This window comes from Chinchilla lanigera, unplaced genomic scaffold (genome assembly GCF_000276665.1).
Source record: "Chinchilla lanigera isolate Chin_1 unplaced genomic scaffold, ChiLan1.0 scaffold00115, whole genome shotgun sequence".
In the NCBI taxonomy this organism is placed as follows: Eukaryota; Metazoa; Chordata; class Mammalia; order Rodentia; family Chinchillidae; genus Chinchilla; species Chinchilla lanigera.
The window spans coordinates 4,374,735-4,395,612 of NW_004955516.1; the positions used below are offsets into that span (position 1 = coordinate 4,374,735).

General features: G+C 39.4%; 1 protein-coding gene across 1 annotated transcript in view; it reads left to right on the forward strand.

The window, feature by feature from the left end:
- Window positions 1-20,878, forward strand: part of Maob (monoamine oxidase B) — a gene marked incomplete in the record, with an annotated part of 145,134 nt that overhangs the window by 46,449 nt on the left and 77,807 nt on the right. Inside the window, 2 exon segments of the mRNA XM_013506932.1 lie at window positions 15,899-15,993; window positions 17,938-18,075. Of these exon segments, the coding sequence (XP_013362386.1) occupies window positions 15,899-15,993; window positions 17,938-18,075 (233 nt within the window).

Below are 20,878 nucleotides of genomic sequence, written 5' to 3' on the forward strand. Positions count from 1 at the left end.
AAAATGTTCAAGAACAGAGTCCAGGGATTGTCCAACCTTTAGAGGTGGGGAATTAGAGAAAGATTTAAAAAGGATTCTGAGGAGGAGCAATGAGTTAGAAAGGAAGAAAGGAGAAGTGCGTGGCAGAGAAAGAAAGTTAAGATAGTCGGTGAAGCAGAGTATGACCAGAAGCTGCTAAGAGAACAAATAATTTAAGGGTGAAATTGATTAGATTTGGCATTTTGTCTTTGACAAGAGCACTCAGTAAAATGATCAGGGTGAGTCTTGACTGGAGAGGGATGGGGAAATAGAGGCAGCACATTCACATTACCTTTTTTTAAAAGTTAGATTTACTTTTTAAAAAATTAAACAATTGTCAGTGCTGGATATGGAACCCAGACTGTCTGTCTGTCAGGGAAGTGCTTTACCACTGAACTACACTCTCAGCCCTAACTACTCTTGAGGAGTACTGTGAAGGGATTCAGAAAAGAGGGTTACAGCTAAGAGGAGATGGTGGGCTAAAGTTAGGTTTGTTAGAGATGAAAGATACCAATGCAGGATCTTGGGCTAGAGGTAATGATCCAGGAGAGAGAAACTGATGATTCAGGAGATAAAGTATATGATTAGAGGATGAAAACCATGAAGGGGATAGGATCCAAAGAGAGGAGGTTAGATTGACTCTTTAAAGAAAGGACACTTCACTCAAGTTATCAGAGGTAAATCAGTATATACAAGCCCAGGTAAAGGTGTAGCTTTATTTAGAAAAGGTGAATGGGTTCCTTCATTTTCTTCATAAAAATGAGATAGAATGTCTTAGTCTGTGTTGTGTTGCTATAATGAAATACCTGAGTTATTTTGGGAAGTGGAGAAATTTATTTAGCTTACAATTTTAGTGGCTGACAGGTCCAAATAACATGGCACCAGCACCCTGGTGAGGGCCCTCTTGGCCATATCACAACATGATTAATGACAATAAATTTTTAAAATTTGAATATTCACCATAGTTTTTGATCACACTGTGTACTGTCTAGATTACTCCTATATGGTTGGTGGACATTCATTCAATCCATGATTTAAATTATCCCTTTGTTTTGCTATGTGCTAAAAAGAAGGTGGTTTTAGATTCAGTCATCTATGTATGATTATGATGCACAATTTGAGGAAATATTAAAACCCAGTAGGTAAAAACAATATTGTAAGACTTGATCTACAGATAAATCATCTCTACTGAATCAAGAACAGTAAAAGATGCTGTGCTGTGCTGGGAATGCAGCTCAGTGATAGAGTATTTGCGAGTGAGAACCTGGGTTTAATCCCTAACGCTGCCAAAAAGAAAGTCACATAAAAAGTCCTAAATTGTCAGTAAGCATTTGTAGGGAAAGGAAAGGAACCATTGATTTTCAAGCATGGTCTGTGCATCATGAGATAGCAACATCAGGCCCAATATATGCAGATAATTTTGCACATGTAATCTTTGCACCAACCCTGCTTGGAAGACACAGTCCTCATTTTACAAACTGGAATTAAGAAAAGTAAAGAATTACTTGTGCATGAGTCCACAGTTTGGAACTTAATTCTTGTAATTTTAAAACCAAATACTTTCTAAGGTATTGGACTCATTCATCCATTAGGATATTTGTTGGACATTTACAATGAATAAGCCATGTGCTGAGTACTACACATATGTCATTTTCTTTTTATCATTACTTGATAAGGTAGGGGAAAACATTTTCACTCTTTTATAGTTCTGTAAATTGAGATTTGAAGAAGTGAATATATCTGATGATCTAGTCAATGGCAGAACCAGAATATGAAAGATGCCTAATTTTTTATAGAGTCATTAAAATTTCCTTTTTGAAGGAATACAAAGCCAACTTAACATGATATATTAATTAAAACAATTGGATTGGAGAGGATTGGGGCCTACCACTAACCATGATATCTTTATACTCTGACTAAAAGCACCTAGATTTATTTTTAATTTGGGGTGACTGAGCAGATGTCCTAAAGTGAGTGGGGAAACTTGATCTCAGGTATAGATATCTCCAGAATAATTTCCCCAGGTAGTGATAGATATTTTATTTTTATCTAAATCTTTGCAGGGGTGCTAATTTTTTATATGCCGGTTCCTCTTCTGATACTGACCCTGACAACTGAGTCCAGGACCTCTGACTGAGCTCTAGAATTATCATTATTTTTTAAAGTATACTTTTCTCTAAAACAGATCAAGCCTAATAAAAGTGTACGTAATTTCATCTGAGTTCCATTTGAGGCCTTGTCTTCACAAACACTGCCAGCTTGTTTTGGCTTTCTGTTAAGTCTTTTATTAAATCACCAGCTGGGTTTTGGCCAGACATGGAAAGGTTTTAACCTATCTCAAATCTGTTGCTATAAAATAACAGGAAAAACCTCTTTCCAAAAATAATTTGAGTGAAAAAAACTTAAAATTGTAGTACTTCCAAAATGATTCTTGTGGATTTAGATGCAAGCTGTGTCTCAGCTTGCCATCTCCTGGCCTGCTGTGGTTTTTTTCTTACTGTGGGTGATCCAGGAAGGATGAAGTATTGATTGCAGTGGAAATTCCCTTTTGGGACTCCTGGCACACCCTGGGAGCTAGTTAGGGTAAGGTGTCTAGAGGATGTGATACCTGAGCTATGTTTTGGGTGTGAGGTGGAGTTAGGTGAAATGTCAGCAGAACAAAAACTTGGAAACACTGATCAATGTAGAATATAGAAAGAACCAGAGAGGAGGTGGTTCAGTATTGCCATAGTGTAGAGTAGGGGTAGAAGGAGACGAGGCTAAAGGAATTGGAAGGGGCCAGATGGTGCATTATGGGTATGATGAAATAGAGAACCAGGAAGACCAGTTTTTAGGCTTGAGCTTCTGCACAGATGATGAGGCCCTAATAATAAGGCAGAAAAATACCCAGGAAAATGGATAGGAGTCGATTATTGATTAGTTTCAGGATGGTCAATGATCCTTACATTGTAAATACTCCGAAAACTAAGATTTCTTTAGTGGTTTGACAGAAAACTCTGCTTAAAATAGGAAGAGTCTTCATCTTTGCAACGATGCAGGCAGCTGATTTGAATCAGGAAAGCAGCGTTCTCTGCTGAAGCCACAACCTCCGAAGTGAGGGGAGGCCTGGATGGCAACTTGGAGCAAACATTCTAAACCAGTAGCCCGTAAGCCAAGACTTTCACAAGTTTGGGCTGGCTCTCTAGTGTCTCAAAATTTGTTCTTTCGTTCAAGCACATACTCTTTATGCTCATGGCTTTTGTTTTACATCTGCCTGCTTCACATGATACCCTTTCTGCCCTGTTCCCTGGGGCCTTTGGGCTTCCAAACTATGATGCAGAATAAAAAATAAAGAAGATCTTGCCAGACACATCATCTATAACCCTGAGACAAGCCCAAGGGCATAATTTCCAGGGGCTGGGACTGAAGAGGTGGGAAGCGGAAGTAGCTTAGTTTGCAGCCACACATGCGGAAGAACATTCTTTGCAGCCAGATCTTCCTTTCTTAGGAAAGCAGAGGCCAGGGTGACACACCACAGCACTCTAGGAAAATGCTTTTAGGCTGTCAGCCTTGACCGACTTTCAATTTTATGTGGAGATGGTCCCCAAATGGGTAATGGTAAGGGGTAGAGGGGACTTTCCAGTCAGTGAATCTTGCTGATGATAAAATGGCAGCAGCAAGGAAATGCCCAGCACCCACTGCTTTCTATTTTAAAAGAAGAAAAGCATAGTTGGAATTTTATTTTATTTTATTTTTTTGGTTTTTCTCCGGTACCGGGAACCGAACTCACAACCTAGCGCTTGCCAGGCAGGCGCTTTTGCCGCTGAGCTAAATCCCCAGCCCCCATAGTTGGAATTTTAGTAAAGTGAAACACATAAGAGAAAATACAGTTAAGGTAGATATAAGTGTAATGCAAAAGCTGTTATAATGGAATTTTAAAACACTAGGATTTCAGCAGGATCTTTTCTCAGCATGAAAACAGTTGAATAAACTAGGCTGGTTTTGTGGTGTGTACCTGTAATCCCAGCACACTGAGAGGCTAAGGCAGGGAGATCACAAGGAGTCCAGCCAGAAGACTGTCTCTAGTCCACAAAGAAAAGTTAAACAATTTTAAAAACATCATGTAGAGGTATGTTTTGGTTCTTTCTTTTTGTGGTTTGTTTTTCTATTTTCAAGGGCATATTCCTGAACCTTGGATGGGTTTGCTGACTCCCTGAGAAGGGAGATTATATTTTGTCTCCTCATAGCCAGGCTTTGGCTAGTAAGACAAACTAGGCATGAGGCTGCTAAAGCAAGGATGGTTAGCTCCTAGGTACTACTCCTGGGACCTAATCCCCTTCTGATGACACTTGCTAGGACAGCTACACTTCTGCTTTTGCCTCGTGGCCTTTTGTTGATCTGTTTAGAATTTGTATGCAAAGTCTGTTCTAGTTGAGTCAATAAAGTAAAGTTCAAGGATTGTGTTGGCGTTAGAACTTCCAGGAGTGCTTGTTTTCCTACTCTAACTACAGTTACACATTGTGGTAGTTTTATATCATTTCCTTAATTTAGCAGGAGGGTGCAACCCAATACCAAATGAGAATCAAAGGAACAGTAGTGGCTTTTTCATTGCCGTCCTGATCCCACCCCCATCCCTGGGTAACATTCCAGGTCATGCGTGCTGCTTCAGCACATGCGTGCCTGTGTGTGTTTTTGTGCATGTGTCTGTGCACAGATGCTTACACTGATATGCTAGACACTGAGCATAAGTCTGCACAGTTGATGTGGGTCAAGGTTTATACACTGTCGGGGTGGGACTATTCAGTCTTCACCTGAGTGTTTCAAGTTAGGTTTTAAAAAGAAGAACCTGCTTGGCCTGTGATTACTGGGGTCAGTGTTTTAATGTCAGAACTGATGCCTCTAACCTTTCTTGACTCCTCTTTGAAAGTGGTTGTTAATGCCTTAAAGGACGGATTTTCCCACATGTTTCTGAAGGGTCTATTCCCACTAAAATTCACATTCCTGACTTGCCACTAAGTTTCTCTGCTTGGGTCCCCAGAGACCCAGAGCATCTGAGCTGGCAGGATGGAACCTCTCGTGTCTGGGTGTGTCACAGCTTTTTTTTGTGACACTAAGAAAAGCAATGAGACTGATGCCACAGTGTTTTGTGATGAGCTGCATAGTTACACAAATGTCACTGACACTCCTTTAACTTTAAAGTTTAATGAGAGACTTATACATCAGACATTCTAAAAATGCTATGGAATTTATATCAGGCAGAATTTGTATAATCTTGGCAGTGGCTAATTTCTTAATGCACATCTAAGAAAGCTTTGTTCCTCCTAGGTGCTCGATTGGCCCACACAGCCTCATTATTATTTACTGCTCTGTGTGAAATGTAGGAAGGCTTCTTATTTCATTGTGCTGTTTACAGTTCCAAGGCTATGGGGGCTGGGGATTTAGCTCAGCGGCAAAAGCGCCTGCCTGGCAAGCGCAGGTCGTGAGTTCGGTTCCCGGTACCGGAGAAAAACCAAAAAAAAAAAAAGATACAGTTCCAAGGCTAGAGCCCTGATCCTGAAGCTTTGTCACTGTGAATCTCACTCATATGCTCTATGTAATACCTATTTGGGTCAATACCCTGATCTCTAAGTCCAATAGGTCATCTGAAGTAGGACTTCTTCTAGGAATTCCCTCTGTGATCCTTCACCCCCTATTGACAGCCCAGCACTCCTAACAACATAAGAAATGGCAGCCTAAACTCGCTAACTAGGACTTCCATCACCATCTTATTCCCGTAAGTGCAGCTAACAGCAAAGTTAACGTAATATGGAAGTTGAGGCTTCCTGTGTGTCTGCTAGGGCTGCTGTAACAAACTAACACAAACCTGTGGCTTAAAACAACAGAAATGTATCGTCTCCCAATTCTTGAGGCTGGAAGTTCAAGATCAAGGTGTTACCAGGGCTGGCTCCTTCTGCATGCTGTGAGTGGAACCTATCCATGTCCCTTCCCTAACTTCTGGTGATTTGCTGGTGTTCTTGGCATTTCTTGGCTTGTGGGGGCATCACTCTAATGTCTGCCTCCATCTTCACATGGTATTCTCCTTCAATGCATAAACAAACACACACTGTCCTTCCTTTTAATAGAGACACCAGTTAGGTTGGATTAGTCCATCCTAAGAACCTCATTTTAACTTGATAATCTCTGTAAAGACCATCTCCAAATAAGGTCATATTTTGAAGTTCTGGGGGATCGAGACTTTACATATGAATTGAGGGAGGCATAATTCATTCCATTACATCATAGCTAACCAAATTTACTCATCTGATTTCCCTCTGCTACTTGGAGGTAACAGCATACCCTCCCCTCCTCTGGGCTCCAGCAGAGGGCATGGCCTGCAGGTCTTCTTTGGCTTGCCTTTGCCTGGGCAATTCTGCTGCATCATGTGTCTCAAAAGAACAAAGAGGGAAACTTCCTGTTCCTTTCTTTGTAGAACTCTTTCTCTTCCTTATGTCATCATCTTCTGCTTTTCTTTAACTCAACTCCACCAAGTATACTTCTGGCCTCCCCAGGAAGCTCCCTTCCCAAATATAGTCATGTATCATTTAACAGTGGGGACACGTTCCAAGAAGCGTGTCCTTAGGTGATTTCATCACTTTGTTACTGAACTCAGTTTCAGAAGCTCCAGACAGGAAATCTAGCACCTGAGAGATGAGTATTGGGGAGAAAAAAAGTAGGGTGCTAGAAGTCTGGGAACAGGCAGACTGATGTCTCAATTACCACCTTCCACTTGCTTCTTTGGGCAAACGGGGGATGTTTCTATGAGGATCAGGTTAGGGGCTACATGCAAAAAAATCAGCATTTTCCCAAGATCTTGATCTAGACAGTCTGGCTCCATGCACAGGTGGTGAATTTCTCATGATGGCATTTTTTGTCATCTTGAGGGCAGGACACTCCTGTTTTGGGTCAGCCAGTTCCTAGAGTCAGCTCAGAAAAAAAGCATGATCACAAGAATGTGGAGTAAGTCTCTAGCCTAAGAATGAGAAAAGGATCAAGAATGAAACAAGATGGAGTCACTGATGCTAACAGCTTGTTACAGTTGCATGAACATCATTGTGTGTCTGGCACAAACTAAGCTGCTATCATGTCACTAGGCATCATGATCTGTTGGACCATGGTCATATACATGGTCTATTGTCGACCAAACGGTCATAATGCATATCATGACTGAACCTTGGCATCACCATCTTCCCTATCCATGTGCTGCCTCTCCCATTAGGCTTTGCTCTTTTCTAGAAACAAGCCATGTTTGGGACATCAACTCCTTGATAGAACATAGCCTGAGGACAAAGGCATTGTTAACAATGAATTTTTGGGGGGAAGAAGGAGGCTTCTGTTTTGAGAAGAAGGTTCTGGGGCAAAGTCACCACCAAGCTTAGCCACGTTGAGCAAATTGACCAGTTGCTTTAGGTATGTTTCCCAAAATATGTAAGGAGAAATTTCTGCCCTTCAGAAAAATCACTTGTCTCCTCTGTACCCCAATAAGTACTAAAGACTAAGAAATTATATAAATAGTATATGTAGTATCTCCTAGATAGATAGAGTTATGTGATACTTTAAGGCTGTGGTAACTCCAGCTCAATAGAAAGTTTAACTCCCCCTCCCAGAATTTCCTTATTATGAAATTTTTAAAAGAAGTATACAGTGAACTCTCATATATCTACCAACTAGGTTCTATAATTCATATGTTTGCTATTTACCTTATTTCATGCATCCATTTTCTCTCTTCATCAACCTCACTTGTTTTCAGATGCATTTCAAAATAAGTCACAGACATATTTCACCCCTAATTAGCACACACATAGCTATCCTTAACCGGCTTTAGATCAGCGTTTCTTATCCTCTATGAGCACAAAAATTGCATATTTTTATTCACATCCATTAATGTCACCCAAATTTCAAGCTCCACATGGCAGATTCTTTGGAGTCACGAAGACTCCATCTATGTAATGAACTCTCAGCTTATGTGAAATCACTATCCTGTCTCATTTAGTTTAATCACGGACTACAGGGGGCCTAATTTAATTTCATTATTTTACAAGGGGTAAAGTGAGGCCCAGAAAGGTGAAGACTCTTGCCTTAGGTTATACATCAAGGAAAGCTTGTGAGGTAGAGAGCTCTTTCCACAGAAGGGCAGTGTTCTGCCTACTCCTAGAACAAGGCTGTGTTTTCCTGCCACTGTGATCCTTGCACACTGCTGACTGCCTTGGTCTTTGTTTTACAGAAGTATTTCAGAGACCAGCAAAGTAAATCTTTTGGACCAGGTTCCAAAGGTGCACTAGGCACCCAGAAAAATGGAGGGAGGGCCAAGTCACTCATCAGTCCACACCCAGATTTCCTTTCCTTGGCAATGCCTATGTTTGATTCTCTCCTTGTAGAATTCCTAACCTATCATCATATGTTTGGTGAAAGTGGATGTTTTCATGGAGATGTAGACCTCTGACCCTCTTCCTGCCATTTATAACAGGCATATTTGCAGAGAGATCTGGGGGCCAGGTGAACCTCCAGGCCTGGTAACTCTCCAGTTTTTGTTCGGCCTCAAAGAACTTTGTGAGTGTAAAAACTGTTTTGGTCATCCATAGTAGGGCCACAGTTGTGGCCAGAAGATATTTCATCTTCAGATCATTGTCAAGGAAACTATTGCAGTATCATGTGATTATCTTTGATATTTAGAAAGCAGTTTTGGGGTGGCATGTGTAGCTCACTGGTAGAAGGTTTGTCTAGTAGAAGCAAGGCCTCGGATTTGATCCCTAGCAATGGGATGGGGGTGGGGAATAGAAAAAAATATGTTTCTTAAAAGAATGTGTGTTTGTTTATTCATTTATAGTTCATCTAGCTCCCAAGAGGATTTGAAGCAGGTGAATTAAGAATCACAGACTAGTTTTAAAAACGAGTAAGAATTCAACAGTACAGCGTACACACTTGAGAAAGACAAAGCTGTACTTTCTGGGTTTGCTTCCTTTATTCGCAGGAGACCATGTTGAGGTAAAGCAAAACAAATTTTGTCGATCATGATTACAATACACAAAAGATATTCAACTCTTTTCTAACAACAAAGGGTAAAGACAAAAGCTTGGATATGAAACAAGACTCATTATGATTGCTGACATTTTAGAAAAATGCAGTCATTTGCATATAAAGTGTGATGAAGAAACAATTTTTATGGTCTTAGACATATTCTGAAAGGCCTCAGAAGGCAATCTCATTCTAGCATCTCGAAGCGGCTGCATCTGGAGAAAGGTTTCTATGGCAACTTATGGAAGCTTGATTTTTTTCTCCTTTACAAGAGCATAAATCATCCCATGGCCCGAGGCTTCAGTAAAGGTCTCCTTTGTTTTACAAGCTATTGCCATTTGTTTTTGTGCTATATATTTTGACGGTCTTAGAGAAAATAAAGCAAAGGTTACCAAGAAGGTTTGGAGTCTCTCTTTTTCATTTTGGGGGATAAGATGTGAAAAATGTAATTGCAGGCTTTCTGAGTGATCACGGTGATGGCACATATGTCCTGTCATCTATGTGTCATCTATGCCCTATGTTTCAGTTTCCCAAAAATTGTGATGGTGTGCTCCCGGGTAAAAGGAGGCAGTCTGAATTCAAGAGGTCAAAGCTTCTGTAATATGTAGTAGCAAAGCTGCCTAGAGAGCACTATATGAGAGCTCCGTATGCAATCAGATTTCCCCCAAATGATGGGCTTCCTGGGCTTTGTACATTGACAGGCTCCAAAAGGATTGCAAGTCTGAGCCCATCCTGGGAGGCTTAGTGAGACCTTGTCTCAAAAAATTTTTTTAGAAATGGCTTGGGGTATAGCTCACCATAGAGACCCTGAACTAATTTTCTAGTACTGCAAAAGGCCTTCTTTCCAAGAAAGTATTAATAAAGAAAAATTTCTGATTTCAAAACTCTGCATGCTTCCAGAATTTGTTTTAACAACACAAGCCACTGTAGGTTATAGGAGGTGATGAAGCTAATGAAAACGATGTAGCATGCAGAAACGGAACTAAGGTTCAGACCTAGTTCCTAGCTGTGTAACTCAGAGCAAGCCCTTGAATCTTGGGGTCTGTATTTCCTATCTGAGAAATGGGCAGAATGATGCCAACCTTAGAGGGTTTTGTTAAGGATTGAATGCGTGTGAGTGTCGAAAAGTGCACTTCTGTACAAATGTGTGGTGGCTATTATTATGGGCTGGCTGGCTTTCCCTTCAGAAAAGTAATGGTATCCAGTACCAATGCCCAATATGACTAGAAGAAATCAGTTTTAATATGTCTGAATATTGTAGTTTCTTATACCGCATTAAAATATTTATGCTTAGATAGATACTGCTGTAGCCATTTATTTGTTTACTGAAAAGTAATTAAGCACCATCTTTGTTGAGGGCATTAAATACATTCATTGAGCAAACATTTAAGTGCCAGCTGTGTCCCAGAATTAAGGAGAGAAATAGTAGATAATTAAGACCTTATCATTCAGGAAATAAGTTTTCTGAGCTTCAGGGGCACCCAGCTGATGCAGCAAAATGATGATACAATCCAGTCCCCACTCTGCCAGCCAAGCCATTTGTACTGACGTGGGCTGCATTTGCTCGAAGGGAATTCTACCTGCCAGGAATGCATGCCTTCTTGTAAATTACACAATTACAGGGCCCCAGTGATGGGTGGTGTGTCATGTTATAGGGAAGATTCTCAGTGTTTCACTGTTGAGTGTGTTCTGCTGTCAGATTGCCTGGGTTTCAATACTGGCTCTGCCACTTGCTAGCTGTGTGATCTTGAGCACACCACCTGGCCTCTCTGTGCTTCATTTTCTATGTCTGTCCACCCCATAGATTTTCTGGGAGGATAAGTACATTGTTATACATGAAACACTTAAAAGAAGAGCTAGCATACTGCTGGTGCCCAAAAGGCTGGCTGTTTCAGTGACGATTTTACCAGTTTACAGTCTCCTGTGCCAAAGTTCAATAGTTAACACTTGAATTTTATCTACAAATACCACTTTCCTTTAATAAATTTGACTTCAGATTGGGAATGTTTTTCTTCTTCCTCCAGACCTTTTTGTGCATATTTGTTTTAAGTAACTAAAAAGTGTTCACTTTGGAGACATCAAAGAATTCCAGGTCTTTGATCAGAAGGTCATTTGGTGGTTTCTAGAATTTCCTCACAAAACCATTGCTGTATCAGAAGCGACCAGCATGATGAGGGCTAGCTGCATATTCTTGGCTTTTACAGGTCCTGAGGGAATACCTGTATTGTCTGCCAGGGTTACAAGGTTAGAGATGCTTTGAGGTGCTGTGAATTTCATGATCAATTTTGGTTACAATGGTGCTTTCCACTCTTTCTTTAAACTGGGAGAAAAAAGTCCGTATGGAGTACTGACATACTGATGCTCTGTAATGTTTTTAAGAGAATTAGCTTTGCATTGGAAAGTATTTAAAATTTGTGTTAAATATCACATTTCCATACGAAGGGCATGAAACAGATTGACAAAGGGAGGAATGAGGCAAGTGGTGATTTTGATTTTACCCTGCTTTCCTTTCATATCCTACCACCTCCGCTGCTCTAGACACTTTGAAGAGGCCCCTTCCTCTTCTCCTCCACTATGTATTTTCTGGATTTCTTCTATAGCTAACTCAGGCCATTTTCCACAGCACAAAACTGGAAATACATAATGTTAATAATAGCACTGGTTTCTAGGTGTTTAAACTAATAAGTATCTAATCTTAATTGATACAGTCATCACTCTGATGAAACTTCTTCTAAGTAAACTACTCAGAAGGAGAGATGCACTAGTTTTATAATTTCATGACATTAGATATTAATCTGCTATTATTTATGTGTCTTGTGTTATAGCTCTTTATCTGAGGGCCTGCCAGGAGCACAAAGGGACTGCTTCTTATTTTTTTGTGAAATATTAATTGATCCTTCATATTAAATTCAAGTTTCATTAGCTTTTGAGAAGTACAAAGTGACTAGAAGCGTGCTCTAAATTGTTTGCAAAAGTTAAATATCTAAAAGAGCTGGGGCGTGGTGGTGCACGACTGTAACCCCAGCACTTGGGAGGTGAGGCAGGAGGGTTGCTGTGAGTTGAAGCTCAGCCTAAGCTACATAGTGAGTTTAAGGCCAGTCTGAGGTACATAGCGAGACCCTGTCTCAAAACACCAAAAAAAATTTAAAAGAAAAGTTTATTTTAGAATTCTTACACTTGGATATAAAGAATGTCTTAAGATACTTTGCAAGGATCCGTATATGGAATTCTTAGTGTTTTTTTATTTTTCCGTGTTCATCTAAAGGTGGTAGCTAAGAGTTCTTTGCACTTAAGCTCTGGCCCTGAGACTTACTGATTGTACAAACTAGTGTCTCTAAGTTGCCATTGTTTTCCTTTTAAAATGAGGATAAAAATACTGCTCAACTTTGTGGTGAGGATGAGGAAGGCTTTGAGTGCTGAGCATTGCACATGGACCCACGTAAGTGCTTTCTGGTGGTTGCTGTTTTTACTGTGGGTATTTTAATATTTAAAAACCATTATTGTGTTATACTATGAAGGAATTGTGTTTCAGTCATGCCAATTACATTCTTTAATGTTTTTAAGGATAATTTGTTTCCGCTAATTTATGATTTTTTTTACAATAGTATTTACTGCACTTGACAATTCCCAGACTTCTCAGGGAATGTATCATCTTTCATATTTTTTTTCCATGGCAAAGGGTATTAAAAGTTCGAAACCACCAACAGAACAGGGACCACTTGGGAAAAGCCCTTTGGTGAGCCGGGAGGCTCTGAAGAGCTCACTGTTTGTATAACCTTTGAGCAGTCAAACTGTTAGTCCTTGTATCAGTCATCACTGAGCGATCCCCTAACAGCTTCCTCTTCTTGGCAATCTTCATTGCCTCCTGATCAGACTCTAGCTCCTTGTAGTTAGGTACCCCAAACTCCCTTCTCCTAAAATGCAGTGGCTTGCCTAAACCACCCATACTTTGGCCAATTGTTTTTCAAATCAGTTTTTGTTAGTAGATGCCAAACAAACGTTTGGACCAACCCTCCCATGAGTATGAGTGAGAGAAATTGCAAGGTGCTTATTTCCAACAACGTACTTTTGTGTTGTTCTACTTAAAGATATGTTTGTAATTTTCTGTTTAGAATGTTTTAAGGTACATGAGCTGAGAGAGCTCCATTCAGTGGTCTGATAAGCCCCTGGTTTGTTTTAATAACTTTTTTGTGCGACATATCAGATAGCATTAGATAACTGCATTTACTGAAAGACAGTGCTTTTGTGGTGTCTCATATACTAGTGTGTATGAGTGATGTTGATTTGTGTCACCCTTTTGTTTAAGCCTCAGCATGCTCCTGCAGTTCCTCTGAACTCACTGATAACAGCTGTTACTATGGCTGCAAGTTATTTCATTTGCTGAACTGATGCTTGATAAGAAGAATGTCATTAAATTGTCTGCCGTTCTGAATTTAAACAGAACAGTTTTCCTTAAGGAGTCAGATTAGGAAACTGGAGTTAGAAGTCCAAGCCCTGTATTCTCAAATCTAGGTTGTACAATACTTGCATGTGTGTGTGTGTGTGTGTGTGTGTGTGTACACACTGTGTGCAAGTGTGGACTTTGGGATCATTATCTTGGCACCAACTGGAAACCTTGGCCTTGCTGTTGGGAACAGGGAGGGGGAAATGCATTAATTCAAGTAATGAAATGTCATATCAACCTCTCTGAAAAGTGGGGTTCTTCTTTTAAGATCTTTGACAGATGGTGACTGAAATCTTGACTCATTGTGGGCTTATATTTTAGAGATTCTTATTAACCCACACGTTCAAGTGTATCTTCAAGACATGATGATTTGGATAAAGTAAAAAGTATCTTTTGAAATGTAATTTTTCCCTGTAGCTAACATGGAGCCATGTGATCATTGATTAGGATGGTTGTGAAGCCCTCTGGAAGGTAGGGCAGTGTAGTGGCTGCCAACACAGATGCTGGAGTAACAGTGGCTTTGCCACCTACTCTGTGTGTGATCATGCACACTAACTTCTGCTTCAGTTTCCTTAGTCATAGAAATGGAACTATCAGCATCTTGTCTCTTTGGATTGCTGTAAGAATTAATCAAATTAATTAATACCATAATTTTTTTGCAATACTAGAGATGGAATCCAGCCCCGTGGGCATTCTAGGCAAGTGTTGAATCATGAACTACATCTCCAGCTCAAATTAATATGCTAAAACACTTAGAACGAAAGGGAAAAACTGTACAAGAGAAATTGTTCTTTTTAAAACTTTGTTTTTTTGAAACTGCCTAGCTCTGTAACTGCTTCATTGCTTAGAGTTACTTTCTTGATTCCTGTAACCATGAGAGCATAACTGAACATACAGAATGCCTGATTGTACCATTTACCAAGCTTCATAAACTGATGATCATTAATCTACCCCTGTAACCAATAATTTCACCCAGCTAGCTAATCAGAAGAACTGCCAGGCTGTTCTGTCTCACCTTTGTACCTCCACCTCCTGCTTGTACATCCTGTAAAAGCCTCAGACCACCAGAGATCGGGCCTGATATTCTGGGAATGATCCTGATCAGTGCTTGTTTATGTAAATAAACCTGCCTCCAAGTACCGGGTGTTGTTTGGTGTTTCTGCTTGCCCTTGCAAGAACAGTGCTTTAAATGTAGTGAGCATTATGAGTATCAGCTATTTTTCTAGTAATCTTTGTTTCCTTTTTAATACTATTAAGGTCTAAAAGTCACGTAATTCTTCTTTTTGAAGGACAACATAGAAGCTGTTTTCTTTATCTGTGAGGTACAATAACATCTTGGCATTTCCTTGATTTTGTTTGGTTTCATAAAGCAAATGAGTAAGGTAATTGAAACAGCAAATTCAATTCAGTGTAAAAGCACCAGAGTTCTGTTCTCAGAGGAAGTTCTTGATAAATCCCAGAAGAGTGGCAGTTTTGTTATTTTTAAAAATTGTTTTATGTTTTGCAGTGCTGGGAATAGAACCCAGGGCCTTACATGTACTAGGCACACACTCCACTACTGAGCTACACCCCGGCCCAAGAGTGGTTTTAAATATGCAGGATTTTAAAAACATCAAAAAGAACATCTAGGATGTGTTAGTACAAGTACATACTGTACTCTAAGCTTTGTGAAAACTTACCGACTTCTACACTCTAAGGGGTAAAATTTATTGTATGTACTTTTATCTCAATAAGTGGATTTTTAAAAAGCTGAACTCATGGTGGTGAGAATGTTATAGGTATTCAGTTAAGTACTTTTGACTAAAGAATAATTAAATGGGTGCATGAATGAAGTAATTTCATTCTTCAGTGATGGAGTACATTGAGGCTTTAGGATGCAAAAGGGGTCAATTTTTATGTCTTTGGTTTTTTATGATTTGAAATGTTTACCAAAAATGAGCTCCCTCTTGTACTTTTTGGAAATATCAGTTGGCTTTTGAGACTTAGACCCTGGGCCTCTACTGAGAAACCTTATCCCTGTGTAAGCTGAGCAAAACAATAGGCCATGTATAGGAACCAACACAGACTTTTCATACTGGCTGCTATTGTGAAGAACTTGTCTGGGGTCCCTGTAGCTCTCTCTCTCTCTCTCTCTCTCTCTCTCTCTCTCTGTGTGTGTGCGCATGTGCGTGTGCATGTGTAAGTATGTGTGTGTGTGTTACTGGGGTTTGAACCTAGGGCTTTCACAGTGAACTACATCTCAGGACCTCTTTTTATTTTTTATTTTGACATTGGGTCTTGCCCAGACAGGGCTGAAAAGTGCAATCCTCCTGCCTCAGCCCTCCAGGCTGGGATTATAGGTGCATGCCACCACACCCAACTCCTGTGATATATTTAATCCTGACGTCTTACTGTCCTTTCCCCCAGGTATGGCAGCAGCCAAACTTCTGCATGACTCTGGCCTGAATGTGGTAGTTCTGGAAGCCCGGGACCGTGTGGGAGGACGGACTTACACCATTAGGGTAAGATGCTGAGGGCGGGCCAGGAAATTGTGAGCGAAATCTGAGTTTTGTTTTCCCTGGAAGTTTTCAATTTCATTTGACTCTTTCTGAACTTGAAAATTACTCTGAAAATTCTGTTTCTGTCTCTGTCTTGGTCTCTGTCTCTCTCTGTCTCTTCTCCTTCTCTCTCTCTTTTTCTCTGTCTCTCTGTCTCTCTATTTGTTGTGTTGGGGGTGAAAACACTGAGCTACCCCCCTCTCCCAAGCTTTTCTTATACTTTGCCTTCCTTTCAACTCTTTCATCTCTCCCCTTTTTTCTTCTGATATAGTGATATTTTCCATTACAGTTAGCATGAAGGGAGAGAGGAATGGGGAGTGTGTGTGTGGGGGTGAAATAAGAATAAAAATATCACGGGGCTGGGGATTTAGCTCAGCAGCAAAGCGCCTGCCTAGCAAGCGCAAGGTCGTGAGTTCGGTTCCTGGTACCGGAGAAAAACGAAAAAACAAAAAAAACCAAAAAAAACAAAAAATGAAAAAAACCAAAAAGAATAAAAATATCACAAGTCTTTGTACTTTTAGTTTCAAACTTTGGTGCTTCTCTAAGCACTAACATAATCATTTCAACCACACAAACTAAACAGTTTAGGAGGCAGAGAGGGGATAGTCTTGTTCTCACTTACTCATTTTTAATCTATACTATTTTAAGAAACAGATCATAATTGTGCTACATTTATAAAGTATGATGTGATACATATACAATATGTAGTGATAAAATCAACCTAATTAACTTGTCTGTCATCTCTGGGCACTTTTGTGCTGATACACTTGAAATTGACTTTTAGTTATTTTGAAATATACATTAGTACTGACCAAGGTCACTGTGCTGTGCCATAGCTCTCCAGTCCTAATCCTCCTGTTTAGCTGAAAACTGGTGTACTTAGACCATGCTCGTAGCCTTGGTATACATCATTATATTTTTTGAGTTCAGCTTTTTTTTGAGAGTCTACATATGAGTAAGATCATGTAGTACATATCTTTCTGTCTCTCTTCCAGTTTATTTCACTTAGCACTGTGTTTTCCAGTTCCATCCATGCTGCTCCAAATGACAGAAATTGCCTTGTTTCTTAACAAGGCTGCATGGTATTCCATTGTGTATGTAAACCACACTTTCTTCATCCATACAAAATTCTGTTCCTTTTTAGGAGGTTGAGTAGGGAGCTAGATTCACGAAAAAAACAAAGGCCATTTCTGGTATGCCTAATAGGTACCTGCTTCTGCTTAGACATCATCAGAGATAGTTGAGCTTTTCTCCATCTTTCTTATTCAAAGGTTGCCACTTAGGATTTAGAAATGATGCCGACTGGGGCTAGGAGTGTAGCTGGGTGGTAGAGTGGTTTGCCTAACACGCATAGGCTTTGTTCCATCCATCCCCACTACTGCAAAAACAACAGAACAGAGCAGAACAAAAAGCAAAAAAGATATTGATTCAAAGTGTCTAGAAAAAGCATATAAAATATTATTAAACAAAAAAGCAGCATCAAAGATGTCAATTATGACCAAGTAGTGTACCTTTCTCATAAGTTAGCAAACCTTGTAAGAAGAGATCGTTTCCTTTCTTGCTTTTTCTCTAGCATTAAATCCCTCAAAATGGTCTCAAGTACTGAGTAAAGGGATTCCTGAACAATTAACAAACTCAAGGCAAACCGTGTTGTGGTATATTGTGAGCACTGGTGTTCAGAAATCTTTTGCTTACTTAGCATTCAATCAATTTTTCTTTAAATTAAAAATTGGACCAATGACTATTAAATCATGTGGATGAAATATAGTAGAATTGAGAACAGAATTCACTTTTCCATGAACATTCCTTGAAATGTGTCTATAACATGTAAAATGTCAATTTGCTTATTTCAGGACTTTTAAAATTTCCTCATATTTTCATAATATTTTTTTTTTCACGGGAAAACAGAACCAAAATGTTAAATATGTGGACCTTGGAGGATCCTATGTTGGGCCAACCCAGAATCGCATCTTAAGGTTGGCGAAGGAGCTGGGATTGGAGACCTATAGAGTGAATGATGTTGAGTATCAGATCCACCATGTAAAGGTAAGCTGAGGCCAGGCACTGAAAATTTGAAATTCTATATGAGTATAACATATGAGTTCCAGATCGTTCTCTCAGAAAATCTTCTGCTCCTTCGATGATGCATCTATAAATTTATATTCTATAAATTCAGCCACTCTGGTAATTTATTCATTTGTTATTAAACAATTAGGTAGGAGGAATTCTCCCCTATTTAGGAAGGTTACATTGTCAATTTGGTAAAATGTTTAGCAAATTCAGTGGAGAAAAATATTTGTGATTTATTTATTAAATACTTCTCTTTAAATACCTGTGACACTTTCATGTTATATAAAAGCCTGTGTGAAATTTTTCAAATGCTGCCCTAGCCTTTATATTAGAAAGATTATTTGGAATATGGCTGATGAAATATTTTAAAATATTATCATTCTGTCCTACATCAGTTAAAATTATTCTTCTTTAGAGGATGATGGGAAAGGGCTTAAGTTCCAAATCCCATCAGTTGCAGGGAAGCTTCATGGATCTTTCCATGAATTCTGTCAATTCTGTCAACTGGGTCTTTCCTTCTCATGGTTCCAACTTCCATGACACCTATGCTCATCCATAGCTCATACCTTGCAACTCTTTTCTTCCTTTATCTCGATGTTCATCTGGGTTCAAACTCACATCTTCATCTTGATTTTCCTCACACCACCTCACGCATCTGTGTGTTGCAGACTGGACTGGGGATTTGAGCAATGGAGGGCTTTTGAACTGCAGAAACACAAACAGCTTAGAAGTGAATATCACCCATTCTAGAAAGTCCTTAGACCAAAGCACCCCTGAGGATTTCTCACTAGTCACATTTCTCTGTGGATTCCAGTTTCCCTGCATTTGTTTGTCCTTAGATTCTGTTCACATCTTCTGTTTCCTGTTTTCCCAGAATCCTCACTTTGGCCCAGAAAAGAAAACTACTGATGTTCTCTGACAAGCAAAGAAAGAGTCATCTATCCCAGGCCCCATCCTGGAGTCTCACAGAACTGGCAGAGCTTTTGAATTTCTATCTTTCCTCTCTTATCCCATAGGTGGAAGTAAACAGTATAGACACATTCTTCTTCATGGGTAGAAGTCATCCCCTTAGAAAGATAGAAGCGGGGCTGGGATGGTAGCTCAGTGGTCGATGTGCGCTCAGCATGTGCTATGCCCTGGGTTTGACCACCAGCACTGCAAAGAAACAGAACAAAAAAGAAATCAGCATTGGTCAGTTTTGATTTATGTAGCAAATCTGACACTCTTACATTTGTGGGTGATACTACCAAGAAAGACAAATAACAGACTATACATTATGAATCATTTAATAAAATAGGATCTAAACATCTACTTAATTTAGTATAAGGTAGGGAAAAGGTTTTGTTAAGTTATAAATAAGCATTTTCGGTAGTTGTCAAATTTTGTATAAGCCATTTCTTGCTTCTAGCAGAAAAAGGGTCACAAGAATTAGAAATGAGAATGAAACATGGCAGTAGTGTGATATGTTGAACAACCATCAGCAGTTCTTTGTTTGGTTCTTTGGTTTTTTAAATGTAGGTCAAGGTGATCAATTGTTTAATGTCTTCCTTATTCTGCCTGCCCAACTTGAAGAAATTGACTTCTGCAAGTACAAGGATCTCTTAGATTTCTCCAGACACAGGAGATAACCACAGATTATATTCACCTTTCTGCCTTTGACCCGATAGGTATTCTGGTCAGTTAGGAGCTATGTCCAGCATGCTTTTTTTCCCTGGTAATCTTATAGCTGCCATTACGTCCTTTGCCCGAGACACCATGTTTCCAGTTACCAATTACAGAAATGATGATGTTACACTTACATGATTTTTTACAGCCATGGCCAAATGTACTGCTTTCTTAGACTCTTTGCAATACTCTTTTTGTAGGGACAAAAATACAAATAATTAAGCAGCATCCCTGATTTAATACAGGGTAACTACATATACCAACAGTGCTGTTTATATAATTTAAAATAAATCTCATTGCTTTTTAAATTATTGTAAATGCAAAGCATGTCCACTGTAAAAATATAAGTAGAAAATATGCGTAAAGAAAAACAATTTTTAAAACACCCTCTGTAATCCTATTTTGAGAAAAATCACGCCAAAATTGTTGGTTTCTGGATTTTCGTATTCCAAAGTTGCCATTGTCTGACCTCTGCTGGAGGAAATGGGAAATATCAGCGCATTTAAAAATTATCATGTACTTATGCATATTTGTGTATGTCTGATATACTAACTTATTTTCTAATTAATTCTCACTGATAAGACAGATTGAAAGACAAATGTCTCTATAAAACAAACATTTTCACAATCTTGACAAGAATGCCGCTTTGGATACTTTGTGGTCATATCTAGGGAAGAGCTACAAGACAAAATATAATTAAGACCCTGTATCTGAGAAGTCCTCCCGAACTAAATACTTTTGCTCTACCTTCACCAGTCCCATGTCTTTGGTCACATGCTATTTTTCTCATTTTTAACTTATCAAAAGTATCTTGGATGGTTATATCTATTTCTAGAGTTATTAACAAGAACTAACATTCTATCTCCTATTGTTTGCTGGAGAATGTAGTTCAGAAATGTGTCTCTTCTGTCAAGGAAGACCGAGCTTGGGCATTTGAACATTTCTCCTCTATTACCTATTTTGATGACTATTGTCTCCAAGTGCAAACTGCGGTTCATGGAAACATATAGCAGATTTGTGCCTTGTTTCTTTAGCAAACTTGTAGGTATTTCTCAGCTTGAATCTTGAGAGTATCAAGTATTTTGTTTGCCATATTGTCAGAGCCTCTGTGCAA